This window comes from Sinocyclocheilus rhinocerous, unplaced genomic scaffold (genome assembly GCF_001515625.1).
Source record: "Sinocyclocheilus rhinocerous isolate Xijiao unplaced genomic scaffold, SAMN03320098_v1.1 scaffold1234, whole genome shotgun sequence".
NCBI classification, from domain to species: Eukaryota; Metazoa; Chordata; class Actinopteri; order Cypriniformes; family Cyprinidae; genus Sinocyclocheilus; species Sinocyclocheilus rhinocerous.
In genome coordinates, this window is record NW_015656153.1 from 1,780,080 (window position 1) to 1,804,016 (window position 23,937).

General features: G+C 36.2%; 1 protein-coding gene across 2 annotated transcripts in view; it reads right to left on the reverse strand.

Annotated features, from left to right (window-relative positions):
* Nucleotides 1–530: 530 nt before the first annotated feature.
* Nucleotides 531–23,937, reverse strand: part of LOC107719483 (serine/threonine-protein kinase D1-like) — a 40,305-nt gene continuing 16,898 nt past the window's right edge. Inside the window, exons 2-19 of one of the 2 annotated variants that reach the window (XM_016526901.1) lie at nt 22,964–23,102; nt 18,728–18,859; nt 18,484–18,644; nt 17,830–17,853; nt 16,338–16,545; nt 14,035–14,112; nt 13,293–13,491; nt 12,309–12,432; nt 12,108–12,185; nt 11,609–11,894; nt 10,356–10,408; nt 9,883–9,955; nt 9,010–9,116; nt 5,963–6,124; nt 5,665–5,763; nt 4,716–4,983; nt 2,546–2,631; nt 531–1,520 (exon numbers count right to left, since the gene is read on the reverse strand). In XM_016526901.1, coding sequence (XP_016382387.1) covers nt 1,302–1,520; nt 2,546–2,631; nt 4,716–4,983; nt 5,665–5,763; nt 5,963–6,124; nt 9,010–9,116; nt 9,883–9,955; nt 10,356–10,408; nt 11,609–11,894; nt 12,108–12,185; nt 12,309–12,432; nt 13,293–13,491; nt 14,035–14,112; nt 16,338–16,545; nt 17,830–17,853; nt 18,484–18,644; nt 18,728–18,859; nt 22,964–23,102 — 2,496 coding nt within the window. In that variant the 3' untranslated portion in view covers nt 531–1,301. The remainder of the gene's footprint in view (nt 1,521–2,545; nt 2,632–4,715; nt 4,984–5,664; nt 5,764–5,962; nt 6,125–9,009; nt 9,117–9,882; nt 9,956–10,355; nt 10,409–11,608; nt 11,895–12,107; nt 12,186–12,308; nt 12,433–13,292; nt 13,492–14,034; nt 14,113–16,337; nt 16,546–17,829; nt 17,854–18,483; nt 18,645–18,727; nt 18,860–22,963; nt 23,103–23,937) is intronic. The other variant, XM_016526902.1, reaches the window with a different exon arrangement.

Genomic DNA, 23,937 nt, shown 5'->3' on the forward strand with positions numbered 1-23,937 from the left:
CAAATCCATTACATTACTTGATTTTGGTTGTATTAATTTTGTCTGCCAATCTATTTCTGTAGCCGTCTGTAAAATGTTGTATTAAGAGAGATTTGTAGTGTCCCACCCATAGACTGTATGGTCCCACCGTACCAACTTTCAGGCTTTAATGCTGCACAAGCACACAGCGCCATCTGTCGATTAGGAACAACTCTTCCTGAGGGCAGACAGCAGATAACACCTTCTTGATTTGGCAATGAAGTAGCAGCGTGCCAAAAACACTAGCCCACAGTACATGATCTTTTTCAAGCACTATGGCTTTATCACTCACCTTTGGGCTCTTATCTTCCAAACTGCCATTCTGTGACTTGCACTCATTCCAGCCCATAATTATATAACTAAAGAAATATTTGTTAACATTTAATCAGCCATTTGGACAGAATTGCTGATATCAGTGTTACACTTCTTATCCTCACTTAAAGAGAACACTGAAAGAAACACTGAAAATCTGTCATGAGCACATAATACTTTGTGTACACAACCAGCTGCACTTTATTATTCCAACATCTCTGAAGAAAGCAAAAGAAAAAAAAAATGTTTCCAGTCCACAGGCAGTGTTGTTTTGTTGTCTTACACTTGCACAGAATACTAACATAACCAACCCCCAAAGTACCACACACACACACACACACAGACAAACACACACACGCAACATACATAAGCACATAAACACAAAACCACAAAAGCTATAAATGCTCTCCGCTATACATTTGTCAAGTAATCGTCAATTCAACAGGTCACACCAAAATCTTTGTGGTGGTATTTCTTAGCAGAATAATTTAGTTAATAAAAGACTTTATAAGTTAATTTTATAACACATTTCTTATATATTATGACTTATTTTGTGAGTTATACAAATAGTGCTGATACAGTGTTTTCGACCGTGTAATGGCAAAAATAATAATACTAATACTAATACATAATTTTATTCTAAGATTAAGCTCCAAAGTCCTTAAGAACAAAAGGAGCCTGTAAGTTATGTTTGTTCATAGTAGTTTAAGTGCAATTGTTTTGTTAGATTTTTTTTATACAGTATATTTGGGTATGATTGTATTTCTGTGTATGGCTAGATTGGCTTTTGTGGCTTAGGCACTGTGTGAATAATGAAATTTGTGCTTGATCTGTAGTGTACTGTTAAATGAAATTGTGCAGTACTTTTGTTAGGATTTGTCAAGGCATTTACAGTTGGCTAAAGTGGTGATTTTGCAGTATAGAGTTGGCTTGAGTTCCGTTGTTGTGCCCTTAAAGGGGCAGGCAGCAATTTACAGAACACTGACTCTGTCACTGAGCATGCCCATCACGAGCTCGTCAGACTCCGCCTCTTCACGGACATCGGCATGAGGGTTGATTAAGTGGGCTGGGTACTGAAGGCCATTTTGTTCTGCAAAATGCTCCCAGCGCAAATCATCGCTTTCGTGGGTGATATATCGCTCCTGCATTTTGCACTCCAAAGTCCGCAGGTCCAGCCACATCTGGTAGTCCTGTTATAAAGATATATCTTTAGGGATCAAAAACGTTCCACACTGTTAAATAAATAAATAAAACACTTTCTATCTGTCTGTACTTTCAGACTGCAGAACATTTTCATGACTATTTTAACACAAAGTACTCAATTTTTTCATCGTTTTAATAATCTTTTGTGCTTCGAAGTACACTTGTTTTGACATGTTGACTAACATAATAAAGCAAATGTAAAGTACTTGATTATAATATTCCATTTGCTATTTAATATTTTAAAAATATATTTTAAATAGCAACTTAAATTACAAATGTGTAATTACAAATATATTCAAATACAAGTTTCAACATAAATGACATTATTAGTATATTTTTTTTTACCATAAATGCTTGTTAGTACATTCAACAGTACACTTTAATCATGTTTCAAAGACAATAGAAGTAATTATGATATTGCATATAAAGATGTACTGAAGTCCTACTAAAGTGAGTCAGAAAAACACTCAAAGATCTGCTAATTGCATTTAATATCAATTTAAAATAGAATACACTTTCATTTGCTATGAACATGGAGTTAAGTGTCTGAAAACATTACATTCAGTTCTCTGTTGTTTGTTTTTCAAAGGTTCATTTGAAAATGTAAAAATAGAGTAGAAATGGAAGAAATTAATGCGACAAGTTAAATGGGCGAAAGCAAAGATGTAACATGATGAAAAAATTGCAGCACATGAACAGCAGTAAAATATTTTTCTAGTTATTATAATTGTCATAAACATTTCTAAACCTCTTTTGCACATTTCCTATAATGCGTGATATCTATCACATGCTATGCATATAAGAAATGATAAATTAAGATGACCAGTCACTGGCATTGAACGGTTATTCTTGCCTTGTTAAGACATTAATATTCTCTTACACAGACGTGGGGGGTAATTGTGCCCCTGTTTCAGTTGCCTAATGTGACTGTGGGGGTAAACAAAGTTTTTTGTGTGCATATCATAACTTTTTTTTTTTTACGCAGGGCATATAAAAGTCATTATCTTCTAACCTGTAACCAGGGATGGCTGAGAGACTTGTCCACGCTGTAGCGCTTCCTCATTTTGACTTGCAGCAGGTTATTAATGAGGTCAATTGCTGTAACAACAAAACAGGTTGTCAGTGACCAGGCTGTGGTGGAAAACCTGAAGAATTTTGTGTCCAGAAGGATAATGAGCAAAACCAACATCATGTTAACATTATTTCAGGGGTCACAAATTTCAGAGACACTCCAAAGTTTCTTAACCTTGAGGCCTCCGCGCTTTAGTCTAAGGGATCGTTTGGCATTATTCACATGAATGGGTCGTAACAAAAATTGAGCACGCTCTCACCAATCTCTTTTCTTAACCTTTGCCCTCTCTTCTCTTCATCTTTTCTTTTCCCTTTCCTTCTCTTTCACCTCTCTCTCCCACATCTACACAGTTTACCATTAGCTTAGTTTTACAGTTTAACATTTAATGTTACTACACTACACTTTTTTTATAATAATAATTTTGAAATAAATTTTGAAAAAATAATACATTTCATATTTTGTCAAAATTATTTCAAGTGTTTATTATTACATTATAATGAATTTATATTTTTATATAAATATAAAATTATATTTATATTTTTTACATTATATTTTTACTGAGAAAATCCAAAAATATAAATTCTGTGTATTTACCATTGCACATGCAATGAAATGCATTGCAGTAAAAAAACAAATCTAACCTAATTTGTTCTGAAATGTCTCCAAATGTTTTGCAACTTGTTTTATGAAGCAGATACTCTTTGTTATGGCACTTAAATATGTTCACTTCACAGTAAACAGGAACAAATTCCATTAAAACAGTTTTAAAAACAAAGTAATTGTTAAAATGGCCATACTTGATACCAACCAAACTATATATAAAAAAAATAAAAATCTAGACACATTGCCTGTGTTCTTAAGTAAGTAAAGTGTGGTCTCTAGTTCTCTTGCTATTTTAATGAGGAAGAAGGAGGGCATTAGTGAATAAACAGGGTCAAAGGTGAGGGCATCAAAAATCTAGTTAAGGTAATGAGATGAAGGTCAATTCTATTCATACAGATTGCATATGACTTAAAGGTAAATATTACCTATCGTAGACCTCAATTCAAGCCTTTACTTTGAATTAATACTGACTGTATCTTCCTAGATCATGAACCGCAAGCTATGCAGAAATTATTTGGGTGAGTTGAGGTTATCTATGTGTACAGTCACAGGGCGGCGATAATTAGAGCTTCAGTAGGAACATCACGCTGAAGTATGACTTCAAAATAGAGTTTAACGTCACATAAATAGGTGCATATCAGTAGCAGGCTGGCTAGAAATAGCATTTCTTGTGCAATGAGGTCATATTCGTACATTAGCTAATGGAAGTTAATTCGTAATAACTAGTCTAATAAGGTTATTCGCATACAGCTGGCCATGTGAGGTTAGATTCGCAAAATAGCTCTGTGCCTGGATTAACGCTTACATTTTGAGTATTAACACACGTATTGGATTCTAAATCATTTCCAGCTTAGAGAGGTTAATACAGCTTCTGACTTGGTTTAAATAGTTATTTCAGTATTTCACAACCTTTTCAATGTATTTACTACAAAATCTGATCGGAGACTAAATGTTTTGTTGTTAAAGGGATAGTCTGCCTAAAAATAAAAATGTATTATAAATGTATTTGTCTATATCATTAAATTCAAGGGGGCTCAGAACAACACTGGACTATGGGTCGACCGATTATCGGCACCGATATTAAGCATGTTTATGGTTATCGATATCGGCCATTTTCAAAACCGATTTGCCGATAAAATAATTTAAAGGTATTTAAAGAAAGGCCTTGTTATTCTTAATTTTGACACCAGTTTTTACACCAGACATATATATCGGTTCAAAATATCGGTTATCTGTCTACATGATCTGTAATAATCAGTATTGGCAACGGCCCTGAAAAATGCATATCGGTCAACCCCTACATTGGACCCTAATGACTTGTTTGGACAAAAAAACACTGAGAAGCTTTTCAGAATATATTATTGGTTTTGAACGGCATGAGAGTGATTAAATGATGAAGCAATTTTCATTTTCAGAGTGAACAATACCTTTAAACACAACTTTACCTTCTTCATTCCACATTCATTGAAGGTTGTGCCACATACTATCCGTTCTCCCCAAAACTTACCCTCTGGGGTGACTGTTTTCCAGGGGTTTGGCGGGTACATGAAAGCAGCGTTCTGGATTTGGTCATGAATGTCTTCATCCTCATTAAATGGGAAGGTTCCACTGAGACTGACATAGACGATGACACCCACCGACCACATGTCCAGCGAGCGGTTGTAGCCCTTGTTCCGAAGCACCTCCGGGGCGAGGTACGCCGGGGTGCCCACCACCGAACGCCTAAAAGACTTCTCACCAATAATACGTGCAAAACCGAAATCACACAGCTTCACCTGCAAGACAAACCGCCGAATAATGAGCTTCACAATGAGCAGACACGGGGAGGAATTGGCTATTTTACTCGACTAGGACTGAGATGCACAAAAGACCAAAAAAATAACATCCTTTTGTTCTCGCGCTAGCTTTTAACACCACAGACGCCGTAATGATCAGTTGTCACGGTCTGAACGAAAGTCAAGTGAAATTATCACCCAGTTGGATGTGGTTACAATGTATCTCCTGCTGATCTACACTTTCCACCTCTGAAACATTTGCGCACAGCAACAAGCACCTGAGGACACGAGAACCGAGCTCAGACGTTGACAGCTCTAGTTCTGCTTCCACCTTTGCCAAATATTTGTAAATGACACGCAGTGATTTGTTTAGTATTCTTCCAAAATGTTTGCCTGCGCTCAAACAGTGAGTCATCTTTCAGCTTGAGAGCTTCCAGAGACAAGCTCGTGCAGCAGACAGAAGAAACAATGGGAGGATAATTTAGAAATCTTTCATTAGAATGTAGAGACACACACAACCCTGTGCCTCTAACACACCATGAGAACGCTATAATTACCATCTTTTATTCTTGCACATTTACAAAAACAGATCCATTTATGTTAATTTCGGTGTGGCCTCACTTCATTCAGATATTTCCTTTCTTTTGTTGTCACTTCTCGTTCTGTTCGGATTTTACTCACTTGTGGAAAAGAGTCAGCGGAGGCTAACAAAACATTCTCAGGTTTGAGGTCACAGTGAACAATGTTTTTGAAGTGAAGGTGGCGGAGAGCGATGAGAATCTAGGAAAAGAGTGGAACGTTGTTATTATTATAATGTGGTATAAAACATAAAACATCATAAATAAAAAAATGCAAAAGCAAAGGTCCAGCTTTACCATTTATTTTTGCTTTAAATATTTATATGGGATTGTGTGTACTGATTCTTCCATTGTTGGGCTGGAGTCAAGAGTGTGCGAAACACAGCGCCTGTGAGACGAACCTGCGTAACGAGAAACTTGGTGATGCGTTCTGGCAGCCTCCCCTTCTCACTTGACAGTATCATCTCCAACATGTCGCCATGGAGCTTCTCCATGACAACAAAGACACGCTCTGGTGTCTCAAACATGCACTCAAGGTTGACAATGCCGGGATGGTGGAGGTTCTACATAAGACATATGTGACATCTGTATTAACATCTATATTAATTATAACAATTCCAAAATTGTGAATACTGTAATATTGACATTTAATAAAAAAAAATAATAATAATAACAATAGTAATAATAATCTATTATATTTGTTATGATTAAAATAAATATTCTATTTCTATTCTTCTATTTTTATGTCTTTAGAATGATATATATATATATACATATACTGCTTTTCAAAAGTTTGAGATCAGTAAGATTTTTAATGTTTTTTAAAGAAGTCTCTCATGCTCATCAAGGCTGCATTTGTTTAATCAAATATACAGACAAAAAACAGCAATATTATGAAATATTATATCAATTTAAAATAGCAGTTTTCTATTTTAAAAATTAATTTATTCCTGTGATCAAAGCTGAATTTTCAGCAGCCATTACTCCAGTCTTCAGTGTCACATGATCCTTCAGAAATCATTTTAATATGCTGATTTGATACTCAATCAGCATATTAGTTATTATCAGCATCATAATATTTTTTGGAACCTGTGGCACATTTTTTCAGAATTCTTTCGATAAATAAAAAGTTAAAAAGAACAGCATTTATTTAAAATATTTTTTTTACTAACATTTCTAGTTTTTACTATGACTTTTTATCATTTTATTACATCCTTGCTGAATAAAAATATTAATTTCTTTCAAAAAAGAAAGAAAAAAATTATACTGACCCCAGACTTTTGAATGGTAGTGTATATTGTTACAAAGGATTTCTATGTTGAATAAATGCTGTTCTTTTGAACTTTTTATTCATCAAAGAATCCTAAAAAAATGTATCACAGGTTATTAAAATAAATATTAAGCGGCACAACTGTTTCCAACATTAATTATAAATCAGCATATTAGAATGATTTCTGAAGGGTCATAAGACACTGAAAACTAGAGTAATATATAATATATATATATAATTGCAATAAATCCATACTCTTATATATGTGCGTGTGTGTGTGTGTGTGTGTGTGTATGTATACAGTGGGTACGGAAAGTATTCAGACCCCCTTAAATTTTTCACTCTTTGTTATATTGCAGCCATTTGCTAAAATCATTTGTTAATTTTTTTTCCTCATTAATGTACACACAGCACCCCATATTGACAGAAAAACACAGAATTGTTGACATTTTTGCAAATTTATTAAAAAAGAAAAACTGAAAAATGCTCAGTATTTAGTAGAAGCACCCTTTTGATCTAATACAGCCATGAGTCTTTTTGGGAAAGATGCAACAAGTTATTCACACCTGGATTTGGGGATCCTCTGCCATTCCCTCTTGCAGATCCACTCCAGTTCTGTCAGGTTGGATGGTAAACGTTGGTGGACAGCCATTTTTAGGTCTCTCCAGAGATGCTCAACTGGGTTTAAGTCAGGGCTCTGGCTGGCCCATTCAAGAACAGTCACAGAGTTGTTGTGAAGCCACTCCTTCGTTATTTTAGCTGTGTGCTTAGGGTCATTGTCTTGTTGGAAGGTAAACCTTCAGCCCAGTCTGAGGTCCTGAGCACTCTGGAGAAGGTTTTCGTCCAGGATATCCCTGTACTTGGCCGCATTCATCTTTCCCTCGATTGCAACCAGTCGTCCTGTCCCTGCAGCTGAAAAACACCCCCACAGCATGATGCTGCCACCACCATGCTTCACTGTTGGGACTGTATTGGACAGGTGCCTGGTTTTCTCCACACATACCGCTTAGAATTAAGGCCAAAAAGTTCTATCTTGGTCTCATCAGACCAGAGAATCTTATTTCTCACCATCTTGGAGTCCTTCAGGTGTTTTTTTAGCAAACTCCATGCCGGCTTTCATGTGTCTTGCACTGAGGAGAGGCTTCCGTCGGGCCACTCTGCCATAAAGCCCCGACTGGTGGAGGGCTGCAGTGATGGTTGACTTTCTACAACTTTCTCCCATCCCCCGACTGCATCTCTGGAGCTCAGCCACAGTGATCTTTGGGTTCTTCTTTACCTCTCTCACCAAGGCTCTTCTCCCCCGATAGCTCAGTTTGGCCGGACAGCCAGCTCTAGGAAGGGTTCTGGTCATCCCAAACGTCTTCCATTTAAGGATTATGGAGGCCACCGTGCTCTTAGGAACCTTAAGTGCAGCAGAAAGTTTTTTGTAACCTTGGCCAGATCTGTGCCTTGCCACAATTCTGTCTCTGAGCTCTTCAGGCAATTCCTTTGACCTCATGATTCTCATTTGCTCTGACATGCACTGTGAGCTGTAAGGTCTTATATAGACAGGTGTGTGGCTTTCCTAATCAAGTCCAATCAGTATAATCAAACACAGCTGGACTCAAATGAAGGTGTAGAACCATCTCAAGGATGATCAGAACAAATGGACAGCACCTGAGTTAAATATATGAGTGTCACAGCAAAGGGTCTGAATACTTAAGACCATGTGATATTTCAGTTTTTCTTTTTTAATAAATCTGCAAAAATGTCAACAATTCTGTGTTTTTCTGTCAATATGGGGTGCTATGTGTACATTAATGAGGAAAAAAAATTAACTTAAATGATTTTAGCAAATGGCTGCAATATAACAAAAAGTGAAAAATTTAAGGGGGTCTGAATACTTTCCGTACCCACTGTATACAGTATATATACATATATGTAGCTGTGTTATTGTTAATTTCATAATCTTTCTGTCTTTTTTCTTGCCATTTTATCTAATTGGTAACTTATCTACAGCAGATAATTGATTATTTGCATTACACTAATGCTTAATCTTTACTCAAACAATGTCTTTAGCAAATATTTGATAAAAGCTCCTTAAAAAAAATAACACCTTTGCTCTAAGCGGATTTGCAGAAGGTTCAGTAAACTTTAATTTAGCAGTTTTTGTATTGTGTGTCTTATTTGTGTTTTTACCTGGAGAATGGCAACTTCATTACGCAGTTGACTTTCCTGCTTGGTGGGAAATCGCAGCTTATCTATGATCTTGATGGCAACATCCCTGCCTGTTTTCCTATGTTTCCCTGCGTTATATCAGAAAGGATGATCTATATTGTGGTGTGCATTTTTTCATTAATTTAATGTATGTGAAGTATGGTTATATTTAAATGTGTATTTACTGTAAATATTACAATGTTTACCCTCATTACACACTCATTTTACTACATACAATTTGTAAAAAATAAAGAAATAAAAAAAGCTCTATATTTACATATCAAAATATTTAAATAATTTTATTTACATATTAAACCTAGTGCTGTCAAACGATTAATAGCGATTAATCGTATCCAAAATAAAAGTTTTTGTTTACGTAATATATGTGTGTGTACTGTGTATATTTATTATGTAAATATAAATACACACACATGCACGTATATATTTAAGAGAAATGTGTTATGTTTATATACTAAATATATTTATATATAATATAAATTATATGAATATAAATATACATGTAAATACAGGTAAATATTTTCAAAATATATACTGTATACGTACGTATGTGTGGTTTTATATATACATAATAAATATACACAGTACACACACATATATTGTGTAAACAAAACCTTTTATTTTGGATGCGATTAATCGCAATTAATCGTTTGACAGCACTAATTAAAATATTAATTATAGTACATTTTAATACTGAGTATATTAAGTATAGTAAATGTAAATATTTAAAATACAGTAAAATACACATTCTATTTTCTTTTAATACACAGATTCCAGAACATTTCCTCACCGGGTGCTCATGTCAGAGAACTCCCTGTAAATAGACTGGTACATTACCTCCATAGACAATGCCAAATTGCCCAGAGCCAAGTACTTCATCAGGGAAAATCTGATACACTGTGCTAATATCCTGTAAGAAAAACAGAAACAAAATGTAAGCGTATGTGCCAAAATAGGCTGTTCCCAAAGCTCAGAAGCACTGCTTGATACATCAGATTTCTTCTGATCTAGTCTTTCTTTATTTTGTACTGTAACAATGGCTGAATTCAGACCAGTAGCCTAAAGAGCTATTTCCACATCTCACTAGGACTGTGTCAGAAAGACTCGAGTAACCATGGCAACCTCATGGCCGAGCAGGTAATCAAAATAATCTCCAGTAGAGGCATTGTGTTTATATCACACTGGAACTCAAGGTTGCAGGTATAGGCAAGCTGACGGGAACATTGAGCTCTTGCACATGTATTTGGACACAAAGCACGATGCAGAAAGAATATGAGATATATGTGTCTCAAATATAAGAAAAAGCTTACCACATTCTCCTGGATCTGGCAGTTGGATACAGAGATGCTAATGGAGACCTCTTCTGTAGGTATAAAAACAAACAAACGAACAAACTCATTATGTCTCTTTTGTATTGAATGCCATATCCTCAGATTTACACCTTTACTAATTTAATCTACCAGAACAAGACATACGTGACAATACATATCACATTACAAGATTTTCTCAAAATCATCTCAAAGAAAATTTAAAACCAGATTAACAATTTAACCTGCACAATACTGCACAGAGGTGGCACTGCACAAATATATATATATATTTGCAAATACCTATAAATTATTTTATTTTTGTCAAATTGATTGACATTAAGACATTCAAGGTGCTAATTTTCTTATTGAATATAATAAATTGCCATTAATATTGTATTCTCCAAAATGTCTGGATGTGATATATATATGTGACCCTGGACCACAAGACCAGTCATAAGGGTCAATTTTTCAAAATTGAGATTTATACATCATCTGAAAGCTGAATAAATAAGCTTTCCATTGATGTATGGTTTGTTAGGATAGGACAATATTTGGTCGAGATACAACTATTTGAAAATCTGGAATCTGAGGGTGCAAAAAAAATCAAAATATTGAGAAAATCGCCTTTAAAGTTGTCCAAATGAAGTTCTTAGCAATGCATATTACTAATCAAAAATTAAGTTTTGATATATTTACTGTAGGAAAATTACAAAATATCTTCATGGAACATGATCTTTACTTAATGTCCTAATGATTTTTGGCATAAAAGAAAAATCAATAATTTTGACCCATACAGTGTATTTTTGGTTATTGCAACAAATATACCCCAGCGACTTAAGACTGGTTTTGTGGTCCAGGGTCACATATATCATTTATCACAAAAGCCTGTGTCCAAATACTTTCCTACTACAATATGCCAAAAGCAATATATGAAAATATGCAACATGAAACAGTAGGCATAAAATGGCCAAAGTAAAGTAGACACTTTATAAGAACTGCGGTGCAGTTGATATTGCATGTCTAATGGCAATGCCGGACATAGTATGTACGAATTGAATTCATGCTACACACCTGCATACGCATAGAACGTACTTGAATCATGATCAACAAGGTATTTATCAAATGCAGTACATATTTGTACACAATGTAACATTTCAACTGCACTGCATTTCTGTATTTGTTGTGTTTTCCCCCCAGAAACATTCTAAGGGTCTTTGCATGAGCCCCTAAATGTTTCACCATGAAGTTCATACTGTGGTAGCTGTGATGGCCGCCGTGAGATATGCCCTTGGCGATGACAGGCATAAGTGCATGCTGGATGGCCATCTCCCACATGCGGGCCACGTCCTGTCCCACACCGCTAACAAGCACACTGCTTCCGTAGCCCAGCATTCCCTTGTCGGCTCGAGCTAGGTTTTCTCCCACATAGTACACCAGAGATGCTGTGGCAATCTCAAAGCAATGTGGGTTGGCACCCTCAGGCAGAAGGTTGAATGTTTTCGCTGGTTCCAGAGACAGCACCTCGGATAGAGGAATTTCCTGTTGGAGAAGGTTAAGAGGTCTTATCTGAAAGCTGAAACCTCAATGGTATTGCAGAGACATGCGTGTGGATCTGATGTGTGCGGTGATCCATGAAACCTATCAGGACCAACTATCAACATTATCAAAGGAAATGATGAAAGCCCTCTAGATACTTCCTAGATTCATTTGTTAATGTGCGTTTCAAGTATCATTTTTTAAAATTTAAGTTACCTTATAGTATTTGCTCCCAGTGTCATTCTGGAACAGGGTAATACACTTGCTGTCAAGTCGCCAGTAATGTCTCTTACGCTAGAGTGAAAAGAAGAAAAAAAAACAACAGTTAAAAGAAATTATCATGTACAGTAAGAAAAGATCACTTTGTAATTCACCTATTAATTCATAAGGTTTATAATGGAAACCCAGAGCACTTACCAACGTGTCTTTACTGGTGAAATGCACAAGCCAGCCTTCTTTCATAACATTGCTGCTTTTCCTCTTGGTGTGTTTGACAGACTGAACCACCCGCATAAGTGGGATGTTGTTGCTGGTTGAAGGGCTTACAAACATGGTGACATGTCAAAACCTTCTAGAATATGTCAATTGCAGGTCAAAAACTATTTCATGGCATTAAAATACTCATACTGTTTTGTTCCTTTTTTATTTTGTACTTGACCTCAAACAGACAAACATCTACAACATGTTTTAACTCAAATTGTTACCTAGAACACAGCAAGACTAATAGTAAATTCAGTTTTTAATTGTATTTTTCCTGTCTTGGTGTGTATTTTATGTATTTGTCCTTAATATTAAGTATTTTTATTTTATATAATGTCCCCTATACTATAATAGTAACACTCCCGTTTAAAAGTTTGGGGCCAGGAAAATTGTTTTTATTTAAATTAATACTTTTACATAGCAAGGAAGCATTAAATTGATAAAACGTTGGTAATTGATTAAATTGATCAAAAGTGACAGTAAAGACATTTAAAATGTTTTAAAATATTTATATTTCAAATAAATGCTTTTGAAATGTATATTCATCAAAGAATCCTGGAAAAAAAAGGTTTCCACAGAAATATTAACCAGCGCACATTTTTATACATTTTAAATTGTAATAATATTTTACAGTATTAGTTTTTACTGTATTTTCATCAAATAAATGCAGCCTTGGTGAGAATAAGAGACTTCTTTTAAAAACATAATAAAAAAAAAATCTTCCTGACCCCAAACTTTTGAACACTAGTAGTAGAACAGTACTATTTGTAGTGATTTATTTCTTTATTTTGCATTCAGTAGTTTTTCTATGCGATCACTGACTGAGACAAATGGGCGATAATGTATTTTTGGATGAATGTCAACCAATTGTATTGTTGGTTTTGTTTATAGTGCTTCTAGAGGTGATGAGGAGCTAGCTACCTGATGATTCTGTTGGATTCATCTGGGTCTTGGTCTAGGAAATCTCCAAGCTCACCATGTCCAGCTTCCAAAAGAGCAGCGGAGTCTACCACCAGAGACTCTTCCATGTCATCGATAAGTGGACTATGTCTGTCCCCGTCATGGTCATCACAACCCTCCTCCATGACCATATCTGATTCAGCACCAGGACTCAACAGATCTACGAGCCATGATAAGAAAAGGATTGGAGCGAAAAGGAACGCAAACCAAGACAAAGTAAGTCACGTGATGTATAATGTGTGTAAAAAAGCTGTCAGTTTAACACCACCAACCATAGAAAGCAGAACATGAAAATGAGCAGTTTCAAATTTCCATTCAGAAAAGTACTGTTAATAATATCATATTATAATATAAATAGGGAATATTGTAACAGAGCAGTTATATCATTATGCTCTTTAGCCTTTGCATCAGATCTTATGCTTACTGTTAATGTACAGAAAGAAATTAAATTTTTATTGCTCTGGTATTGTAACAAGTAATAAATTATTGAGAATATCAATTTTAGCTTAACTATTATAAGTGATATAAATAAACAGATTTAGTCGTACAACATCACCCCAGTTTTTTCATCTGAGCGCATTATGCTACAAATGAAGAATGATGTTCACATGGCGCTTAATGTTTAGTCTAATAAATGTTGTTTTTGTCGTCAGATTGCAGTGTTGATCATTGAATCGCATGGAGACGCTAAAGTTAGACTTGCCTCCGTTTCTTGACACCTCTCCGAGGCAGTTGTTTGGCACTTTAGGTGCACATCGTTTATGGCAGTTGAATTTGCAATCTGAGACAGTGTGAGGGAAAAGAGAGTAGAGAAGAATGACAGAGCGACAGAGAGAGGGAGAAAGAGTTAAAGGGAGGAGTGAGGGAGAGAGTTTACTACCAATCTGGCACATAAACATATGAGTTCCTGTTGTGCTGGTGGCTGACAGGCTGAGACCTCGCACATTGAACACATGAACATTAAAGCTGTTTGGAACAGCCCAGCCAACTGCACTCTTTACTGCTTGGCACATGGCATATATTTCTCTTACACAAACACATCGTATATAAAAAGCAGCTGTTGTGTCACTTTATATTTGTGCTCTGTTCTAGATGACACAAAAGGATCAACAAATTCTGTTATCTGTTACACTGATAGTTGCGGTGTTATCAGAACGAAGGATCTGTAAAGCAAGCATCAATACATTGCATATTGGCACCTAATGGACTAAGAATAGACTACGTTTTGAAAAAATAGTATACTATGCATACTATTTTTATAGCATGTACTATGTACTACTGTGCAGCAGATTTCATTAATGCATGGAATTCTACATTTAAGCTACAAAACCATAGCACACCGTGCTAAGTTCTGTCTCCCACAATGCAATGCATTTAATTTGCATTAAACTAGCAAAGGACCCTTTTCAAATTTCCAGGGTTCTCAGAAGCAGAAATCGTCACAGGCAGGTTCATTTCTACATGAACAGAAACTACAATTTCAAAACTACAACTACAACCTTGCAAAATAGGAAAAAATATGAAGAGATTGTATTAGAAATGCTCGTGCAGCAGCATTAACTAGTTTTCTGTCATTTACTGCCAAGGTAATATAACACAATGCGACATCAGTCTGTGAAAAGGGTCTATTTCAACCAAGATTTTTAACATATTCATTGCAACTGATTATTTAACCATATTGCCAAAGAAATTTTTTTACACAAAGCTGGATTAAAAATTAATGGAAAGTAACCTATTTATTTACAGCATGCATTAAATTAAACACTGAACATGTGCCAATATTTGCACAGTTATACTGTTTCATATGTTTTTAAAAAATTGCAGTAGTATACAATATATTCTGTGCAGTATGCTAGTATTCCATTTTGAACACAGCCCTACTGAGCCTCATTATCGAAGGATCTGTAAAGCAAGCATCAATACATTGCATATTGGCACCTAATGGACTAAGAATAGACTACGTTTTGAAAAAATAGTATACTATGCATACTATTTTTATAGCATGTACTATGTACTACTGTGCAGCAGATTTCATTAATGCATGGAATTCTACATTTAAGCTACAAAACCATAGCACACCGTGCTAAGTTCTGTCTCCCACAATGCAATGCATTTAATTTGCATTAAACTAGCAAAGGACCCTTTTCAAATTTCCAGGGTTCTCAGAAGCAGAAATCGTCACAGGCAGGTTCATTTCTACATGAACAGAAACTTCAAAAAAAAGGGTCTATTTCAACCAAGATTTTTAACATATTCATTGCAACTGATTATTTAACCATATTGCCAAAGAAATTTTTTTACACAAAGCTGGATTAAAAATTAATGGAAAGTAACCTATTTATTTACAGCATGCATTAAATTAAACACTGAACATGTGCCAATATTTGCACAGTTATACTGTTTCATATGTTTTTAAAAAATTGCAGTAGTATACAATATATTCTGTGCAGTATGCTAGTATTCCATTTTGAACACAGCCCTACTGAGCCTCATTATTTGTCTAACACAGTCCATCATTCATATAATAATAACAAAACATCATATCTGCTGGAGTAATTATAGCGAATATTATATTAAAGGGGTCATATGATGCTGCTAAAAAGAACATTATTTTGTGTATTTGGTGTAATGAAATGTGTTTATGCGGTTTAAAGTTAAAAAAACACATTATTTTCCACATACTGTACATTATTTTGTGTACTTATTGTAATTTGTGTAATTAGTTTAAATGGATATTGTGAATAAACTGCAATGGTTTCTGGATAAAGAAATGATTCACAGCAATTAGTAATCACTCTGCAATGGCGGCTCAGATGAGTTAATGCAGTTTTATTACAGAGAATCAGAATTACACGGAAACATCAGGATCAGAGGGGATTTAGACAAGGCACATTATTATGCAAAGCAATAAGATACTAAAACAATTACTGTATGACAATAAAGCGTAATATTTTCAAGAGGATCATTCTACAACCATGGCTTGAAATATTGAGGATAAGCTCGTACCTTTGCACTGTAGTCCCTGACGGAACAGGCCCTTGAGGAGCTTCTTGCAGTGCTGGCAAACGGTGGGGCGCGTGTAGGAATGAATGACAAATGTGTGTGGCACCTTCACTTTAGACAGCAGGATCTTGTCTAACTCTATTGGCCGACCAATATAGGACTGAGAGTTGGAACGGCCTCTTCCAGGAAAGAAGTCTGATGGTGTTTTTTGCTGTAAACAAATAATGTAGTGTATCGTGATGCATAGGACATCAACACAACACAAGGGCTATGTCACAGGTTTAACTGTGTTTTCAATACTTTGGTATTTTGAATACATGTCAGGTCAGTGTAAACTGTTGTGTGTTAAATTAGGGCAAGTTGTCACACTGAGAAGAATTTAGATAATGTAATTAATTTCAATGTTGTTTGTCAAACCAATTGTTCTATATTTTTGTGCACTTCCTTTTAGGTATTTGCTGAAAAGCTTAATAAACAGGTCGTTTAATGGCAGGTTCCATTGTGACAACTTACCCCCATATAGTGTGACAACTGGGGCATGTTGTCACAAAACAACTATATATATTTTTGAAGTTTTTAGAAGTTTGAATGTTCAATAGATTTTAGCCAAGACTTTAAGGTATGTATTTATACAGAAATGATCTTCCAAAAATAAACCCACCCTGAGAAATATTCACTGGAGTAAAGTGTGTGACAACTAAGCTGTTCGAATTGAAAAAAAGTTTTTGGATGAAACCTGTGACTGTGCTTTTTTTGGCAGTCATTAAATTTTGCAAATGTTAAATAACTATTATCAAAAGCAAATTAAAAGTATTCATTTGTCACACAAGCTCACAGGTACTAACCCGAGCGAAGTCAGCCCTCGATTAGGTGAACAAAAAACACAAGGGCTCTATGAGGTTCATGCTGAGGGAGATTGTTGTATATGCTGAGCTTTGATGAATTTGCATCAACTCAGAACAACAACTTTCTCATCAAGCTGATCTTTAATGTGCTGCTGATTGGCAAAGTTGCAGATGTCTTACCACCTGTTGTGAATAGATCTGACATCACGCAGGTGTGCATAATCAACTATTCAATGTGCTCTAAAGAAAGAAAATGATCAATAGCTTCCTGTTGCCATGTTGTACACTTCACCAAAGGCCTTAAGTAGATTCACGTGGAAAGTAAGGCATCGTACAGCTCAGTTCAGCTTAAGTACAGATGCAGTTAATTTGCTGTAACCTGTCTAGGTGTAGGGAACAGATTAGAGAGCAGTTAACAGATGTTTGATTCTACCGTCAACAGCCGATTAACAGCTTTCTTCAAACAAACTCTACATGTGTACCACAACATTTCTAGTGTCAGGTTAAAATGGCATAACCTCTTGAAGAAAAGAACTCTATATCTGGCGTAATCAAATTAAGCTTCAAAACAAACACATTTCCTTTTACATTTTGTCATATCGCATAATATCACAAGGCGGTTAGTTAAAGCTGAATTAGTTAGTGCCTACCTCCATGCTAGGACTGACAGGAGACTGGGCAGGAATGAAGGGATGTGTGGGGAGAGGTAGAGAGAGACAGACAGAGAATGAGTAGTGTTAATAAACAGGACAAGCATGCAGCACTAGTACAGGTGCATCTCAATAAATTAGAATGTCGTGGAAAAGTTCATTTATTTCAGTAATTCAACTCAAATTGTGAAACTCGTGTATTAAATAAATTAAATGCACACAGACTGAAGTAGTTTAAGTCTTTGGTTCTTTTAATTGTGATGATTTTGGCTCACATTTAACAAAAACCCACCAACTCACTATCTCAACAAATTAGAATACTCCATAAGACCAATAAAAAAAAACAATTAAAAGAACCAAAGACTTAAACTACTTCAGTCTGTATGCATTGAATTTATTTAATACACGAGTTTCACAATTTGAGTTGAATTACTGAAATAAATGAACTTTTCCACGACATTCTAATTTATTGAGATGCACCTGTATATAGGGTGAACAAACAGGGACCAAATCTATGAACTGATTATTAGGACAATGTAACTGATGTATTTGTAAGATTCATATGATTTGTATTTTAGATTCGAACATATGTTGTAACTGAGGAAGAAGGGAGCATTTGATGCAGTATGGTGTGGATTTTGTCATCAAACTCACCAGTAAAGCTTCATCAGAGGTGCTGGGAGACGGTTCAGCAGACACAGAGCGAGTGTTGGTCAGGCCGGTGAGGGACACATTAGATAGTCGTCGTTTACGGATGCCGCTGCAGTTGTTTGGGATTTTAAAGGCACACCGTTTGTGGTAGTTCAGCCCGCAGCCTAGCGCAAAGAAAGTGACAAAAAAACAATCACATGGTGTTCTGTTTCTACTGCTGACAGAAGTGGAATGTTTAGACATTTACCTTCACACTTAAGCCCCTGCCTCACTAAACCCCACAGCATCTCTCCACAGTGATCGCAGAACGCTGGAGCTCGATATGAGTGAACGAACAGGGCGTGAGGTCTGATCTGAAAATCCTCCACTGTAGCTGAGGCTGAAAGTTTGAAACAACACACACAAAAGCGAAATGTACATTTCCAAAGTAACTTCCAGCAGACCAAATACAGTGTCTTTCTCCTCAGAGCAACACTGTGTTATGTCCATCAATCTGTGATCAAGTACATTTCCATGTACCCATCATATAATATGCTGTAATACACTGTTTGGCTGAGAGAAATCAATTATGTATGTGACTGTAAATAATTCACTACTTTTGTTTTGTAATGGATGTTGTTATTGTTCAACTTTCAGCATGAAAAACTGTGATTTATTTATTTAGAGATGTTCCTGGCCCTGATCAAAATGTTTAAAACAAATCATGATTTATGGGAAATTTGTTTTCATTGGCATTAATTTCATATGTTTTCCTGTGTCCCCAGTTTCACTACTCTTACTCCCTGTTAGCAATTTCTAACATACCTTTAAAAATCCAGTTCCTTAATCACATCCAGAAAGTGAAATCAGCACTTCATACATTATACTCTCAGAAAAAAAGTGCAAAGCTGTTTTGTATACAAATACAAAGCTAAAAAGTACATCTTTGTACCTTATTTACCCCTAAATACTGGTACATTAAAGGTACACACAGTATTCATACCTTTTGAAAGGGTACTGCCCTAGTGACATTTCTGTAGCTTGTGTTACAATGGATTTAACGAAGCCTGTGATGTTTTGTGGTATTAGCTGGTTTGCTGCACTTTAAAACATTCCTCCCTTTTTTTAATAAACTTACACAAAATCAAAAGATAGTTAAATAAACTGTATAAAATTAACCAAAGATTAAATTAGGCTGACACCCTCATGTAAGCTAACTCTCAATTCTAATTTTGGCTCTCTATTTCCACCCTGTATGGCACCCAGCTAATAAGCAAATAATCACGCTATAATTAATAATGTGCCTGAGCTTGACCACAGCGTATTTCAGTGCTGTACACTTTCATAGAAATATGTTCTTAAATTACAAAACTAGCATTATAATTTTTTACTGAATAAAAGGAATGACCCCTGTGTCGTGCTCTAGAGCACAATAATAGTAGAGTAAATATTATATTAAAAATTAATTATAATTATAACATAATTTGTGTAAAAAGAAATGCTGAAAGAAGCTTGAAAGAGAAGTTTGAGACACATTTAAGTAACATAGTTATTCAAAATAACCATGTCACTTTACCCCCAACAGCATGTGGGCTTTTACTCCAAATACTATCTTTTCACTTATTTTAACAGTTACTGAATAACTGTTTGACATTCAACCAAACTGAAAATCGTGAGTCTTTTGTCTCTTAACATGTGATCGTTTCTCATTAGCTGCGTAAATCTGCAACATTTGATGATCCATGACTCACTTCACTTTAACAACCACAATTATACCTCACAATGACAACATTAAAATTGATCAAATTACCTCAGATTTGATCTTTTTCATTTATTCTCAGCTAACTGTCCTGATACTTGCAATCAACATGATCTGTGCGTTTTATTTGAAGGTGCTTTGATAAAACTGCATCTGCTAAAAACATCAATATAAATCCTTGGTAATTCATTAAAAGGATATGCAGCACCTGATGAGAGACGTCAAGTTTTGACAAACTTAAACTCTGAAACATCTGTTATTTGGGCGTAATTGTGGTTGTTCAAGTGAAGTGAGTCATGGATCATCCAAAGCACTTAATTTCCAATTTACAACTTAAAATCATAATTAAAGTTGTTTTCCCATAACAACTCACATAAATAACCACATTTTTTGTTTGCATTATTTGGACTTTCGGCTTCATGAGGGAATTTGCTTCGCTCTTAATCCCAGCAGCACTGAGTAAACATGTCATGATTAAAAAGGCAAACAAATGTTGCAAAGGGAGTTATATCTTTCTTTTATGAACCGTCCTCTTTCGAGCTCCCACAAGGCTTGTGTATCTTTGGGGTACAGATGGATGAGAGGGTGGGCCAAATCCAATCTATCAATGGCCAGTCTGGCACGCTTTTCCCGTCTCCACAGAACTGCCACAAGGCCTGGGCAGCAGGCTCTCTGGCCTTGCCTAATTCTAATCAGATGGGCAGACCGTGTGTTTGTCAGGGTTAATGGGCTAGAGATGGTGGTCCCTTTAGAGGGGCCTGTGGTCAAGCACTAATTAATTAAGGACTCATTGTGAGTGTTTGAGAGCCTTAAAATACAACAAAGAAGCCGATTAAGAGCTGCATGACATCTCTGTACCATATATTTCATGCCTCTAAAAATAATACTCCATGCAGCACAGCAAAATCTTACAGAACAGAACGTAATCCAGAGATATGACGAATTTTAATTGCTATCCAAACTCTTCCAAACAAACCCAGCTTTATTTATATTTGCAAATTGTACTATGAAAGGGAAGCTTTTGGGGTGGTTGGAGTGTTTTGATTGGCTCTTGTTGGCTGCATGTTGACAGGACCAATAGCGGCTGAGTGGCGAGCGCAGCGGGAGAACTGCCTGCCTCAACACGCGCATGTTGCCTCCTCTCCAACATGGCTTCCCCTAGTACGCTCAAGTAGAATACATTCTGATTAGCCATTCTGCAGCTAAATTACCTCAATTCATTCAAATTATTGTTTTGCCTTTTGTTTAAAGGCCAAGATATGTTTGCAAGTTGAACTACCTGTAAACTGTCATTAAATGCTTCAGGGAAATGAGTATGATGCTGAAAAGGCATCCTGAGTTGACTTAATGCAAATACTTGTTTCTCCCGTCATTTTTTTTCTTTGCTGCCGGTGGAAATTAGAAGTTTTCTGGCCCGACACACTCTGGCCTGAGAGACAGTAAAGGCAAATCACTAAAGTTTATGCATACCTCTTAATCAATATTCACGTCTGGTTATTAATCCCACATGTTCTGTATGGCGCTTGTATCTTCATGCATTTTCTCGGCTGCAATTATGTTAATCTAGGCACAGCCAAACATCCTGTCAGCGCGCTTCAGTGAAGCCAACCCATGGTTACTCTAAATTTATCCAGCAGAAAATAGACTTCAAGCAGACTTTAAGGACCACAACAGACTGGGTAGAGACCCAGCAGAGAAAGCGTAGGTCATATTTTCATGAAATGCTGCTCTTTTTAATTGCTGCAGGAGATACTGTCAAAGTGATAATCCGAGAGATCAACATTTATTGGCCCGCTCGTTGCGCCTTTTTTCAGATTCAGGCCAATTACAAAGCATACAACTTTTGCTTTGAAAACCATATGGTGAGCAAAACCAGATTTAATGCTATCGAAGAATTAATTTAGGCTTTAAAAGTGCTGTAAAATAATACGTTTACTTAATTAGTAAAGGAAAACTACGAGCTGGACCATTGATTTACTTTTGCGTCAGTAAACGGTGAAATTATACCCTTCGAGAAAAGTGACGTGACAGTCACACAAGGTCTCTCAGGGGGTGTCATAATTAATAACCGTTGACCTTACTTTTGTGACAGTTGTAAAACTCTTCTGTGTTACTTTACAGTCAAAGCAGCTGTCAAGTGTGTCATTGAGAAGTGTTACTCCAGGCTCCCAAAGGCTCGAATATGTACATCTGGGTGTGTTAATCACCTGATTCATCCTGTCACAGACACACGCATGTACAGAGAAACACACCAGACCTGGTAGAGAGGCTGGGGGGTAGAGGAGGTGTCAGTCCCCGCTTTATCTCGTCAGAATAGACTTCACTCAATTACCTGACATAGCACAGGGAGGAGAGGGGGAGGAAGGGAGGGGAAGGCCTGCCAAGCGTTTGTAGAAACACTTTAGCAGTGTCAAATGCGATACCTCCATCGCTTCCTCAGCAAAGCAACTCCGGTTTTCACACCGGGTGCAGCATCAAAACTTGGATGCGCATCAACTTTTCCAGAGTGGGAAATGGAGGGACTAAGAGACAGTCAGAAAAACAGTCAGAAATGGCACAGGAATCGCACTCGGGTGTGTGGCAGACTGCAGAAACTTTGGCGGGTATTGCAGCAAAGTCACTGTGTCTTGTCTAACTGATCTATAAAACAATGTGTCATGCCACAAATGAGAAGATGATGGATGTACATCTGCGCCTAGGGGCATGACTACATGCTGAGTAAGAACTATTGAACATGCCACTTACCTGACAGGACGACTTCCACCAGGTCCCCTTCCATAATTTCAGCCGCGCACCTCACCAACTGTAGGATGTTCTCAGAGTTTGGATCATGACGGAAAAGAAGAATCTTGTCATACATCCCATAGAAGCCACATTCTGGGAACTGTGATGGAAGAAAAATGATGTCTGTCAGGTGTTTTTACAGAGTAAAGGCTATATTGAGTGGGTGGTGTGTATTTTATGATGGTTCTATATACTGATGCCAGACATCTAATGCGTCTAAAAGTCCTGCCCACATATTAAAATTACAGACAACATTTCTCATACCTGAAGCTTTTCATTCAGCTACTAAAAGTACTCAGAAACCACATTATGATGCTCATGGGACAAACCTGACTGACAAAGACTGATTTATAGCGTTAAATGCTTTTCCTTTTTTTCTTCTTCTTTTTTCTCTCTTTTTGACTGCTCCTAAACAGTTTTACGAACAGCAGCCTCACAATCAATTCAATGTCAAAAGAAGAGAGCAACATATTGACTGACCCGTGTAGACCGCTGGGGAAATGGCTCACTAGCCTCATTCCCTATTGATCCCTGCTGGGTTGAGTTGCAGCAACACTGCAGAGAAGGCCTGCATGTAATGGCAATTCAAACCTACACAATTCACAAAGGGTACTCACATCTAAGCTATTTGGCTTTTATTACACCACAAACAAAAATAAAATAAAATAAAAACTACTCTGGCTGTCACAATGAACTTGTATATGGACTTTGCATTTACACTGACATGAATCTGTAAGTTCATACAGGCAAAATATACTGGTATATCAGCTATTGACATATCACACAAATAAAACAAAAATTATATATATATATATATATATAATAAAAAAAAGAAAATGTGTGTATAAAATATAAATAAAATATATATATATATATATATATATATATATATATTGTTTTATTTAATATATTTTACACACACACACACATATATA